The sequence below is a fragment of the Toxotes jaculatrix genome, chromosome 5 (genome assembly GCF_017976425.1).
Source record: "Toxotes jaculatrix isolate fToxJac2 chromosome 5, fToxJac2.pri, whole genome shotgun sequence".
In the NCBI taxonomy this organism is placed as follows: Eukaryota; Metazoa; Chordata; class Actinopteri; family Toxotidae; genus Toxotes; species Toxotes jaculatrix.
The window spans coordinates 6,185,287-6,197,593 of NC_054398.1; the positions used below are offsets into that span (position 1 = coordinate 6,185,287).

Genomic DNA, 12,307 nt, shown 5'->3' on the forward strand with positions numbered 1-12,307 from the left:
CAAACGGTGGCGAGCGCAAAAGAGGGTCAACGTTGCCTTCGGGCTCCCAACACAAAGCCCCTACATCCGAGCGCAGTGACTGTAACTAGTGTTTCAGCAGTGGAAATGTGTGCTAGCTAAAAGCAGAAAACATAAACATACAGTATCATTCACACAGGAGTACAGTTGTCTTCTTTGCTGAAGTGAGCGTGCGTATTATCTCCACAGGATTCAAAACAACTGGGAGTTAACTAATTTCGTCCTCACAGACCACCCTGGTCAATTTTATAATAAAATGAAGCTAATACTTTCAAATATTGATAGAAACCTGGTTAATTTATCTAAACAGTCTGCTAGCAAAAAAGTAAGGCAGGTGTCATTTGCACACCGCTCGTGAATTAATCATTTCCTGCAGCACACGGTACCGTGAAGGCAGCACATTACAATGGTCTGTTTACTTTGGTTTGCTCACGAGCGCCGGGAGATGAGGCCGGGTGCAGAGCTGCGGGAGGGAGAGGAGCGCTGACAACAGAGAGAGGAGGGTTTGAACCGTGTGCAGTAACAGTAAGAAGCATGACAGAAGACTGATTGTGTACATGTGATGGACAAACGAAAACTGTGTCTCTTGTGTGATTAAACTTCAACATGAAATTATTTTTCCGTCATCGCAACAAAACGTCAAACCACGGGTCACGTGGTATATTAAAATCCATTCATACAATGCATAACTTGTAAAGGGAGTAGACATTATGTATTTTCTAGTATTATTTTTACTTTATTTATGTTTTGAAGCAAGAGTTCCCGAAATATAACTGGCCTTCAGAATAAAAGAAGTGAGTTATAATTCTAAAAAAAAAAAAAAAAAAAAAAAAAAAAAGACAAAAGTAATAGACCTATCTCTCCCTAGAAAACAAACAAAAATCATCTAATTTCAAAGAACCTCCATATAATGTAAGTTTTACTGGTCTGAATAATTTCCTCCTACAGTTTCTTAAACCGTGAGCAAAATAAATGTTAATCGAGAGCGGCATTTATTTATCTTTTTTTTTTCACATTACCCCGTATTTGTCCGCTTAAACTCCCCACTGACCGCACTCATTTAAAAAAGAAATTGTTATATCATATTAGGAGACACACGTGACAGGTCTATGGCGACTTTTCTATTACTATTTAGGCCCATACATGAAAAATAATATGTTGAACTTTTGTAAACTGCGTCCTGTGCTCTCTCTTATATAAGGATGTGTTTTCCTCCACGTAAACACATCCATTATTCCGGGGTTTAGTGTCTACAGGGTGAAAAGGGGGGGTCTTACGAAATTTTCAGACGACACTCCAGCTCATCATGGCCTGGGAATCTCTGTTCCCGCTGCCGGACGGTTAATCAAGTCGTGTGCACAAACCCCTTTGTAATCATCAACTACGTGACAGCGTGCAGCGTGAAAGGCACATTTTGCACCCGGTCCTGATTTCTGCTATAAAAAGAGACGCCCATTCACAGCGGAGTCACAACACAATCTCGACCGAGACAGAGAAGACAAGTGCTTCATACTCTGAAGAACAACCAGATACTAGCTGTACAAGATGGACCCTTGCGAGTGCTCTAAGAGTAAGTACTTAAGTTAATGACCAGTATTTCTTTTGACCATTTATCATTGCTGGACGAAACGAGGCTAATTTGTCTGCCCTTTCTTTTTCTTTAATGTTCAGCTGGAACCTGCAGCTGCGGAGAATCCTGCACCTGCACAAACTGCTCCTGCACCACCTGCAAGAAGAGTAAGTCCTTACATCAATAACATGTCCAGAGCAGTTTACAATGTGTACAATGCAACGGGTCCCTTTTTTTTTTTTTTTTTGAAAAGATCATTTTTAAATCTGTATAGGTATGTATGTGATGTATAATTTCTTTAAAATCTATCACTTTCTTCAGTTTATTTAAATTTTCTAGGTTCAAGCTGAAATCACTTTTACCCACATTTCAAATGAAATGTGGGTAAACTGCCCAGGTGGCCCTGATTGGCTTAATTAGCTACAAATGTAAAGGTGTAAATTGTAATTTGCTTCACCAAACTGGCCACTTTATAGGGTAATATTGCAGCCCCCACTCCCCTTATTAAAGATGTACTGAATGCTGAGCTTATGAGCTGTTTACCTCCTATTGCAGGCTGCTGCTCATGCTGCCCATCCGGCTGCAGCAAGTGTGCCTCTGGCTGCGTGTGCAAAGGGAAGACATGTGACACCAGCTGCTGTCAGTGAGGAGCCTGCACCATCGGCACCCCCTTCCCCTTGTGATGGAGCCATTGTGAACTACTATGAATTAATTGCAGGCATAAATGTCTAAAGAGAATATTGTATTTTGTACTTGTCTTTCAGTGTTTAAATAAACATATTTTGGCAATGTGATCGTGTCTCAGTTTGGCTTGAAAATATCAAGGCAGTGTGTGGCTAGGGTTTCACAGGTCAGTATAAAATGGGCTGGCTGAGGTGTTGTGATGTGCTGCTGCAATGTAAAGTAATCTAACAAGGTCAGACTCACATGGATGCTGTGAACATAGCTGAAAATCAAATGCTGCAGTGATTGACAAGGGTGAAATTTCATCACCATATGGATAGTAAAGGGAAATGTAAAGACTGTAATCTGAACTGGAAAATATAATTACTCATTGTACAAATTGGGTGGAGCTGTATGGACAACTCATTACTCAAGTATAAAAACACATGCTTAAGTACACTCTGGGTTAATGATAGCTCAGACCCACTTCCCAAGTTTATACTTTGAGTTGTGCAGTGCAGAGAAATTATGTTTAAACCATCATTGCTTCTTTTGCATTAACAATCTCCTAACTTCTCTGTCACATCTTCAAATACTGACCAACAGTTTCTGATTACAATATTTACAGTTACAAATGTGGATTTTTGTAGAATTACAGTTCAATGCTCCCATTTATTTTTATAATTTTAAAAATACAAATTGTATCACGATAAGCTCAGAGTAAATCAATTATAAATACTGGGTAACTTCCTAATATTTATCATCACAGCAAAAAACAGGCTCATTAGTTCAGATAAGAGCTACACAGAGGAATGAATTTGATCATCTTCTTGGAAAACAGAACAAAACAGACAATGTCTGGCTTCCAACCATCCACAACCATCAACAGACACCCACTCTGCAACCTCAGATTCACTGCAGATATCCACTGCATAGAAGGCACCAAAGCTTCAAGACCTCAGAAGAAAAGTCTAAAAACTGAAATGGGATATGTGTATCAGAACTGCGTTATTTCTTCTTTCCTTGCAAATTGATCACCTCAAAGCCCCTCAGATTTATCTGAATTCCCTGGATATCAAACGATAAAGTACTTCAAACTAGCTCCACCTCCAGCAACTACAACAATAACATGCTGCTCACACATTGATGCTTCAGTATTAATCATCTCATCACGTCATATTTAATACTTTTACTTTAATATTTTTGAAGTACATTGTGTTCCTAACACTTTTGTACTTCTACTTAAGCAAATTTCATGAGTGACTACAACAAGTCGGAACTCACTGATCAGGCGGAACGAAAAAAAACACACGCTGGTGTCTGGTACGAACAATAAAAGTGACGCAACACAGGAAGTGTAGCGTTTTCCTGCTTTCAGTTTTTCAAGTTGTTTTCGTCCCCTTGGCGTCTCAGCTGTAGCGTTTAATTAACAAGTGCTGTTATTAAAACCATTGTAAGTGGCCGAACATGCCGAAGGTCGTGTCCAGAAGTGTAGTGTGCTCGGACACCAGGGACAGAGAGGAGTACGACGACGGAGAAAAATACATGAAAAAGAATATGTTGAACTTTTGTAAACTGCGTCCTGTGCTCTCTCTTATATAAGGATGTGTGTATCTACCCTGGAAACGCGATTCACGCCTCTTACTGATGCCCACAACCGATTTATTCTTTTTTCAAAGTTAAAGAGCACCGTGAAAACTGCAACAAAGGACAAACACATTTCACATATACAACTCTCAAATCATTTCCTACACAAAGGTAAACAAATTCATCGCAATTCAGTCGCAATAATTACCGTCTACACCTGTTTATCCAGTAGTAGACAGTTCTCTTTCGACCACTTTCTCTCTCCCGCTTCTTCACTCACAACTTAGCAGATCTCGTGTTACTCTAACCAGAAGTAACCTTTCACAATAATTTAATTTGACTCAAACAGTTAATAATAAGATGGAAGCAGAACCATGAACTTAGGTGCAGGGAATTTCATTATAAATTTATGTGAACATAATAAAGAAAACAATCAGAAATCGTGTTGCCATGGTAACAAATTGTTGTACTGAGCGTCAGCTACAATGTGTTTTCCTCCATGTAAACACATCCATTATTCCGGGGTTTAGTGTCTCCAGGGTCTTACGGGGGTCTTACGTAATTTCCAGACGACACTCCAGCTCATCATGGCCTGGGAATCTCCGTTCCCGCTGCCGGACGGTTAATCAAGTCGTGTGCACAAACCCCTTTGTAATCATCAACTACGTGACAGCGTGCAGCGTGACAGGCACATTTTGCACCCGGTCCTGATTTCTGCTATAAAAAGAGACGCCCATTCACAGCGGAGTCACAACACAAACTCTACAGAGATAGAGAAGACAAGTGCTTCATACTCTGAAGAACAACCAGACATCAGCTGTCCAAGATGGACCCTTGCGAGTGCTCTAAGAGTAAGTACTTAAGTTAATGACCGCAGTATTTCCTTTGACCATCTATCATTGCTGGATGAAACGAGGCTAATTTGTCTTTTTCTTTAATGTTCAGCTGGAACCTGCAGCTGCGGAGAATCCTGCTCCTGCACAAACTGCTCCTGCACCACCTGCAAGAAGAGTAAGTCCTTACATCAATAACATGTCCATAGCAGTTTACAATGTGTACAATGCAACGTGTCCCTTTATAAATTAGTCCCTTTTTTTTTTTTTTTAAAAGATCATTTTTAAATCTGTATGGGTATGTATGTGATGTATAATTTCTTTAAAATCTATCACTTTGTTCAGTTTATTTAAATTTTCTAGGTTCGAGCTGAAATCACTTAGAAATGAAATGTGGGTAAACTGCCCAGGTGGCTCTGATTGGCTTAATTAGCTACAAATGTAAAGGTGTAAATTGTAATTTGCTTCACCAAACTGGCCACTTTATAGGGTAATATTGCAGCTCCCACCCCCACTTATTAAAGATGCACTGGATGCTGAGCTTATGAGCTGTTTACCTCCTATTGCAGGCTGCTGCCCATGCTGCCCATCCGGCTGCAGCAAGTGTGCCTCTGGCTGCGTGTGCAAAGGGAAGACATGTGACACCAACTGCTGTCAGTGAGGAGCCTGCACCATCGGCACCCCCTGCCCCTTGTGATGGAGCCATTGTGAACTACTATGTATTGTATTTTGTACTTGTCTTTCAGTGTTTAAATAAACATATTTTGGCAATGTGATCGTGTCTCAGTTTGGCTTGAAAATATCAAGACAGTGTGTAGGTAGGGTTTCACAGGTCAGTATAAAATGGGCTGGCTGAGGTGTTGCGATGTGCTGCTGCAGTGTAAAGTAATCTAACAAGGTCAGACTCATGGGGTGTACATAGCTGAAAATCAAACGCTGCAGTGTTTCACAAGGGTGATTTCACCCAGGTGAAATTTCATCACCATATGGATAGTAAAGGGAAATGTAAAGACCATAATCTGAACTGGAAAAGTGATACTATGGTTTCTGCTGAACAGAATCAGAGGAAAGGCAAAATAAATACTTGCAATAGAACAGGCAGGATTCAGACCAAGAACTGTCGAGCAGACATTTAACACCAAAACTCTGATCAAGAAATACCTTCGGCACCTGAACAACCTGTTCCATTACTTCATCGACATCAGGATGGATGCGTGAAAATGATGACTTGTGGCAAGTGATGAGGAATTACAACTACAACAGGCACTTCACTGATGTGATCTACCACGACTCAAATAGCACAGTCCTACTGAGCAACCAGATCAGAGTCCTTTCAGAGTGTGACAGGGATGCCTCCTCTCTCCTCTGCTGTTCAACATCTTCTTGGAAAACAGAACAAAACAATGTCTGGCTTCCAACCATCCACAACCATTAACAGACACCCACTCTGCAACCTCAGATTCACTGCAGATATCCACCGCATAGGAGGCACCAAAGCTTCAAGACCTCAGAAGAAAAGTCTAAAAACTGAAATGGGATTTGTGTATCAGAACTGCGTTATTTCTTCTTTCCTCGCAAATTAATCACCTCAAAGCCCCTCAGATTTATCTGATATCCCTGGATATTAAATGATATAAAGTATTTCAAACTAGCTCCACCTCCAGCAACTACAACAATAACATGCTGCTCACACATTGATGCTTCAGTATTAATCATCTCATCACGTCATATTTAATACTTTTACTTTAATATTTTGAAGTACATTGTGTTCCTAACACTTTTGTACTTCTACTTAAGCAAATTTCATGAGTCACTACAACAAGGCGGAACTCACAGATCAGGCGGAACGAAAAAAAAACCACGCTGGTGTCTGGTAGGAACAATAAAAGTGACGCAACACAGGAAGTGTAGCGTTTTCCTGCGTTCAGTTTTTCCAAGTTGTTTTCGTCCCCTTGGCGTCTCAGCTGTAGCGTTTAATTAACAAGTGCTGTTATTAAAACCATTGTAAGTGGCCGAACATGCCGAAGGTCGTGTCCAGAAGTGTAGTGTGCTCGGACACCAGGGACAGAGAGGAGTACGACGACGGAGAAAAGCCTCTTCATGTCTACTACTGCCTGTGTGGGCAGATGGTTTTGGTGCTGGACTGCCAGCTCGAGAAGCTGCCCATGAGACCCCGGGACCGAGCCAGGGTGATCGACGCGGCCAAACACGCCCACAAGTTCTGTAACGTGGAGGAGGACGAAAACGCGTACATCAAGAGAGCCGAGGGCATCGAGAAGCAGCGCCGAAAGAAGTGCGGCAAGTGCGGCCTGCTGCTCTTCTACCAGCACCAGGAGAAGAACAGCCCGGCCACCTTCATTGTGGACGGAGCCGTGGTCAAGTTCGGACAGGGCTTCGGAAACACCAGCGTGTACAGCCAGAAGCAGCCGGAGGCTCCCAAGAAAGTCCGCGTGATGATGACCAAGCGGACCAAAGACATGGGCAAGTTCAGCTCTGTCACTGTGTCCACCATAGACGAGGAAGAGGAGGAGATCGAGGCCAGGGAGGTGGCGGACTCGTACGCCCAAAACGCCAAAGTGATCGAGAAGCAGCTGGAGAGGAAGGGCATGAGCAAGAGGAGGCTGCAGGAGCTGGCTGAGCTGGAGGCCAAGAAGGCGAAGATGAAGGGCACACTCATCGACAATCAGTTCAAGTAGATGAGTCTCACTGAGGGACAGAGACACGCTCTGACTGTTGTCCTGTGGAGGTCTGGTCTGGACCCTCGCTAAAGCACAGTGGATCCTGGAGCCTCACCGACCTGATCTGATCAGTACTGGCCCAGCAGTTTGTCTGGGGCAACAGTGGACAAAGACAGTTTTATACATTTGTACAAACAGAAACAGGACTGGTGATATGTGTGGGCGTTCCATGTTAAGATGGGGTTTCATGGGGAGAAGTTTTAGTCCTTTACATTAGTTTAAAATTTTATTTTGTACAGAATTAAAAAGCCAAATAAACCAGTTTGGTATTTTTAAGGCATTTGTTCTTGGTTTGATATTTACCAACATATCAGCAAGTCCTTGGAAAAGTCTTTGACTGTTTAAAGTTGTGTGAGTTCAAGGCCACTGAAAAAACATATTGTTTGTCACATATTGTGTAGAGGTCTTGAAAAAACTTCTTAAGATATCATGCTGAAGGGGATTTGTATGTAAACCCACTGGAGCTGAAGTGATTGTCAGACAAATAAGTGGCAACATTTCTGAAAACTGATCATTTATTGAGGCATTTATCACAAAAAATTGCCAAACATTCTCTGATTCCATCCACAAATGAGAGAATTTGCAGCCTTTCAGTTTGATGTGATTCGAAATTATCTTTGGTTGTTGGATGTTGCTGGTAGAACACCATTTTACTATTCCTGTGTTCTGGACTAAATAATAAATTGATTGAAAAACGTAACTACTAAATGAATCAATGAAAACATTTATTTACCACAACCTTAAAAGCAGGATTACAAAGTGTTAATAAGCCTTTATCCACAGAAGATATTTTGACTTGACATATTAGGAGAAGCACAGCTGCTTCAGTTTCAGCAGCTCAGTGAAGTTCAGTCATTAAACAGCAGTGATTCTAGTATTTGTATTGTTTACCCTGATGCTCCTGAAGGTTTGTTAACATCAGTTATTCTGTAAAAGACACCTGGGTTTACGTTTACGATCATACAGGCATTTATGTATGGGAATATATCATCACAAATTCGCAGAGTACTCAATAGGCAATTAAAAAACGAGTAGTATTTTTTTTATGTGCATTGCTTTTATCATTTCACGTTAAAACATAAATATTTATTGTGAGTTATGTTTAAAATGGTTTATACAAGACAGACATTTGAGTCTTTCTGTGTCACACAGTGATTCATGATGGAGTCCAGTGTCAAACTGGCAGGTCAGTCCCTTGATGTGGGAAACAAAAACACAGGACAGATTAAGAGAACAATGTGCTTTGTAGACTGGATCACAACTTGGACACAGTTGATGGAAAATTTGAAGTATTTAGGGCTGCAGACAGAAAATGTCCAGGTTGTGTTAATAAGAATAACATTGTAAAGAAGCAATTAGGGATGTTATTATTCACATCTCTGCTTTTCCTCCTGTGACATGTCAAAGATCTATGTGTTTTCTAGTAAGCAGTCACTCAAGCACTCATGTTGTGTGCTTTCTGTGTTGCATAACAGAGAAAACAGTTGTGCATATTGTATTATATAATGAAGTAGCTCTGGGGGTTTGTATTCCACATGACCAGATCTGTCCTAACAAAGCCACAGACTGTAGCATGGAAGCAGGCATTCGTCGACCATCTGGGCTTTGTGATCCAAGCTACAGCCAGAGGTTCCTTATCATGAGGCAACAGCAATGGTTAAAGCAAAACGGCAAAAGATGTCAGCCTTTTCTAAATTCATGTCCGACTCTTGTCTGTTAGTATGGAATTTCTCCATGTTGTGACCTACCAGACACTTGATCTTAGACCCCTGGTTATAAAAAGCATGTGGATGCTGTGCTCATTAAGATTTAAATGGCTATTAGTGGGGATTTGCATTTAGAGTATATTTATAGTCTTCGTATTTATAAGACAGAAGCACAAACATCAATAGAGGGAAACAAACATTTGAATCTTGGTATGTCCCCGTTTGCCAGCAGACACTCAGTGTTTAACAGAAATCAGACAGTCTACTCATTCACTAACTCATAGTGCACTAAACTCCCTTGATCCAAGTATATTTGGGGCTTTAGCCTACATTTCATAAAGCTGTTATCTCATGTGGCCTAGTTAACCTCAAAGCAGTGATGCAGCGTGGTGTTGCTTCACATATTAAAGGTTTTATCTATCTATCTATCTATCTATCTATACTGGCCATGAACATTGAAAGGGTAAACAGCTTTGTCTTGTTTTGAAGTGATGGATACAGAAAGAAATACATCTTCAAGATAACATCTTTTTAATTTAAGACACTAAGTCACTATGAGTCCTATTCAAGGTGAGTGTGAAAGACAGTGTATACATCATTGTTGCACAGAACTACTATTTTTCCTGCCTTCAGCCCAGTGCATGGCATGCAGACATAGAGGATGGAGGAATTATGTTGCTCCTATGGACATTAAGAGTCAGCATTAGTCACGTGCTTTTAGTCATTTAAGGTCACTGGAAAAGTAGCATTATCATTTTCCTACCAAAAGAAATGTATCATGTCACCTCTTTCACCAGTATACAACCTACTCTCACATGATAAGTGATAAATGAAATAAAAAAAGAGTCTTAGAATTAAACCACAAAAATAAGAAATGCTTTATGCTGCTTTGGTGTGTTAAGTAACAAGGACTGTAACATCAGCTGTCATGTTGATGTTTCTGCTGACTGTCCTGGTTTTTAGGTTTGACACCGCTGTTGTTTGCTGTTGTCTCATGAAGTTTCCAGTTTGCTGTTGGACTGTCAAAGCCCTCCTGTCCAACAGGGACAGTAGCGGGGTTTGTTATTTCCTGACAAGAAGCGAGCAAGCGTGATTTCCGGCACGGACCCGGTCTTGTCCAATCAGCATCGACTCCAGAAGTGCCGGGGCAAATAACATACTTTAATGCATGTTGTATCTCTGAACGAAACTGAATAAGAGATAATAACTGTCAATACATTATCCCGAGGAATACAGACAGGCTCGTACTTACAGTCGCCCCATACAACAGGTATGAAGTTTGTCTGCTTCCAACAGTGTGAAGTAAAAAAATAGCAATTTAAGCAGATTCGGGTGCGAGCATGCGAAACAACGTTAGCCATTTAGCCTGCTAGCTAACTCTAGAGCGCCATTCATATTGACATAAAGCTAATAAGTGAGGTGTACTAACAAAGCTAGGGCGGAAAAGAAAACGAGATTGTCGTCAAATTTGTCAGTTTGCTATCGAAGTTGCCCTTCTCTGTAACTGAAATTACCTTTCAGACTGTCTCTTGCTGTTGTCACAAATTAGGCGAGTTTCTTCACTAACCTAGCTAGCCAAGGTGTTAGCAGTGTGCTAACGTTAAGCTACTCTGACAAGCACGGCACTCCATGCGCGGGCTGCCGGTGTGTCAGTCTGTTTATGTCAGCTGTCAAAAGGTGTTATGGTATCTGTATGTCCTTTATTCCCTAAGCAACATATATTTTATCCACAGTTTGAACGGCATGTGCTCAGCATTTGATACTCTCATTTTTAAGGTTTATGGCGGCAGTAAAGCGGTGAAACGAAAAAGACCCTTTGGGCGATGGTGGTTGAGATATAAGCAGCTACTAATGTTGTTTGTGACAAATAATCCTAAGTGAGGCAGTTAGCTTAACTGAAACTAAGCTGTTATTCTTTTCAGTTGCAAATCATTCAGTTAGTAACTGCTTAAAGAATCCCTCAAACATCAGGTGACTAATTAAGTGTTCAAAAACAATTGTCCCACAAAACGTTGCTTTCCCTGTACGTCTTGGGGACTTTATGCTGCTGGATCTATCTAAGCAGACAAAATCATATCGTATTATAGTAGAATTAGTTGAACAGCTTTTTGTAGGTTTGAAAAAAAAATTATAATACCTATTTTTGGTAAATCCAGGGAATTAAACACATGAAAAATCATGATGCTTTATCACATTAATGCAAAAAATCCAGTAATCAAATATAAGAGTTTTGCCCACTGATATTATACATTGCCTTTGATGACCTGTTTTAATCAGTGATATTGAAGAAATTGCTACAGTGTTTGTAGTGATGGTGGCACGTCTTTGTTGTCTTATGGTATTTATTGTCATAAAATCTACTGGCTTTGTCTCAGATTTATTTGTTGTAGAATCAACTCTTAGATCTTTTGCTAAGTCAATGAGCTAATTACTTGAGGGCCCCTAAAGTTTGGGGGTATATAGAACACTGTTCAGTATTAATGTGAATGCTCTCAAACAGAAGTTGAAAGCTGGCATTGTTTCATGTCAATTCATGTGTGAGAGCACAGAACCTAAAGATGAAAAAATAGTTAATCACTGCCCACATAGTTGCTGACCTCAGTATTCACTGTAAACTGTATCTTCCACCCAGACGTAGTCCGACAGTACAGTTGTTGTATTCACTTGGTTGAACACTCTTCCTCTCTCTGTGTAGAGGTATGGATGCAGAAGGTTTTGGGGAGCTGCTCCAGCAGGCAGAGCAGCTGGCTGCAGAGACAGAAGCAGTCTCAGAGCTGCCGCACGTTGAGAGGAACCTCCAGGAGATCCAGCAGGCGGGAGAGAGGCTTCGATCCCGCACCCTCACCCGCACCTCACAAGATGCTGCCGACGTAAAAGCGTAAGAAAAATGTCCCCTTCACCTGCAGTGCTGCGCACTCTAGAAAATCTCTTTTGTTCCAGTATCTTTCTGTATATAAAACCTATACACAAAACCACAATCTGTAGTGGTCTGTAAATTTACATACTTTTATACTTTTACATCTGATGCTATGACTCCCTTTTCTCTTTTCATTCTCAGAGCTGGAAATCAGCACTGATCTCCTGACTCGATTCAGTTTTGATTGTCAAAGTCCAGACTCTATTCATTTCAGTTCAATTCTTTATGATTCAGTCACATCACATAAATGCCAATGTTGTGTGAAGGTCTCTTTT

The 12,307-nt window shown here is 40.8% G+C and overlaps 4 protein-coding genes across 5 annotated transcripts in view; all 4 read left to right on the forward strand.

The window, feature by feature from the left end:
- The first annotated feature begins 1,440 nt into the window (after positions 1-1,440).
- On the forward strand, positions 1,441-2,382 carry mt2 (metallothionein 2). The gene is made up of 3 exons (XM_041037935.1): positions 1,441-1,588; positions 1,690-1,755; positions 2,144-2,382. The coding sequence occupies exons 1-3, from the start codon at positions 1,564-1,566 to the stop codon at positions 2,233-2,235; spliced, it is 183 nt and encodes a 60-aa protein (XP_040893869.1). The 5' UTR covers positions 1,441-1,563; the 3' UTR covers positions 2,236-2,382.
- Positions 2,383-3,619: 1,237 nt separating this feature from the next.
- steep1 (STING1 ER exit protein 1) lies at positions 3,620-8,419 on the forward strand. 2 transcript variants are annotated; one of them, XM_041037934.1, is made up of 2 exons: positions 3,620-3,772; positions 6,744-8,419. In XM_041037934.1, the coding sequence occupies exons 1-2, from the start codon at positions 3,719-3,721 to the stop codon at positions 7,365-7,367; spliced, it is 678 nt and encodes a 225-aa protein (XP_040893868.1). In that variant the 5' UTR covers positions 3,620-3,718; the 3' UTR covers positions 7,368-8,419. The 2 variants fall into 2 exon arrangements, with proteins under 2 accessions (XP_040893868.1, XP_040893867.1); XM_041037933.1 differs by lacking the exon at positions 3,620-3,772 and having other exon boundaries at positions 6,570-8,419.
- LOC121181790 (metallothionein A) lies at positions 3,764-5,447 on the forward strand. The gene is made up of 3 exons (XM_041037936.1): positions 3,764-4,689; positions 4,784-4,849; positions 5,241-5,447. Exons 1-3 carry the CDS (start codon positions 4,665-4,667, stop codon positions 5,330-5,332), a joined length of 183 nt encoding a protein of 60 aa, XP_040893870.1. The 5' UTR covers positions 3,764-4,664; the 3' UTR covers positions 5,333-5,447.
- Positions 8,420-10,246: 1,827 nt separating the features above from the next.
- The window catches only part of nup93 (nucleoporin 93), a 28,710-nt gene continuing 26,649 nt past the window's right edge, over positions 10,247-12,307 (forward strand). Inside the window, exons 1-2 of the mRNA XM_041037932.1 lie at positions 10,247-10,385; positions 11,811-11,993. Coding sequence (XP_040893866.1) covers positions 11,815-11,993 — 179 coding nt within the window. The 5' untranslated portion in view covers positions 10,247-10,385; positions 11,811-11,814. The remainder of the gene's footprint in view (positions 10,386-11,810; positions 11,994-12,307) is intronic.

What these genes read in the sequence shown, in the direction of transcription:
- mt2 (XM_041037935.1), top strand. Translation starts at nt 1,564, where the DNA reads ATGGACCCTTGCGAGTGCTCTAAGA. An exon ending in CCCTTGCGAGTGCTCTAAGA is followed by an intron (nt 1,589 to 1,689) that starts GTAAGTACTTAA and finishes TTTAATGTTCAG; the next exon opens with CTGGAACCTGCAGCTGCGGA. An exon ending in CTGCACCACCTGCAAGAAGA is followed by an intron (nt 1,756 to 2,143) that starts GTAAGTCCTTAC and finishes CTCCTATTGCAG; the next exon opens with GCTGCTGCTCATGCTGCCCA.
- steep1 (XM_041037934.1), top strand. Translation starts at nt 3,719, where the DNA reads ATGCCGAAGGTCGTGTCCAGAAGTGTAGTGTGCTCGGACACCAGGGAC. An exon ending in CGGACACCAGGGACAGAGAG is followed by an intron (nt 3,773 to 6,743) that starts GAGTACGACGAC and finishes AGGGACAGAGAG; the next exon opens with GAGTACGACGACGGAGAAAA.
- LOC121181790 (XM_041037936.1), top strand. Translation starts at nt 4,665, where the DNA reads ATGGACCCTTGCGAGTGCTCTAAGA. An exon ending in CCCTTGCGAGTGCTCTAAGA is followed by an intron (nt 4,690 to 4,783) that starts GTAAGTACTTAA and finishes TTTAATGTTCAG; the next exon opens with CTGGAACCTGCAGCTGCGGA. An exon ending in CTGCACCACCTGCAAGAAGA is followed by an intron (nt 4,850 to 5,240) that starts GTAAGTCCTTAC and finishes CTCCTATTGCAG; the next exon opens with GCTGCTGCCCATGCTGCCCA.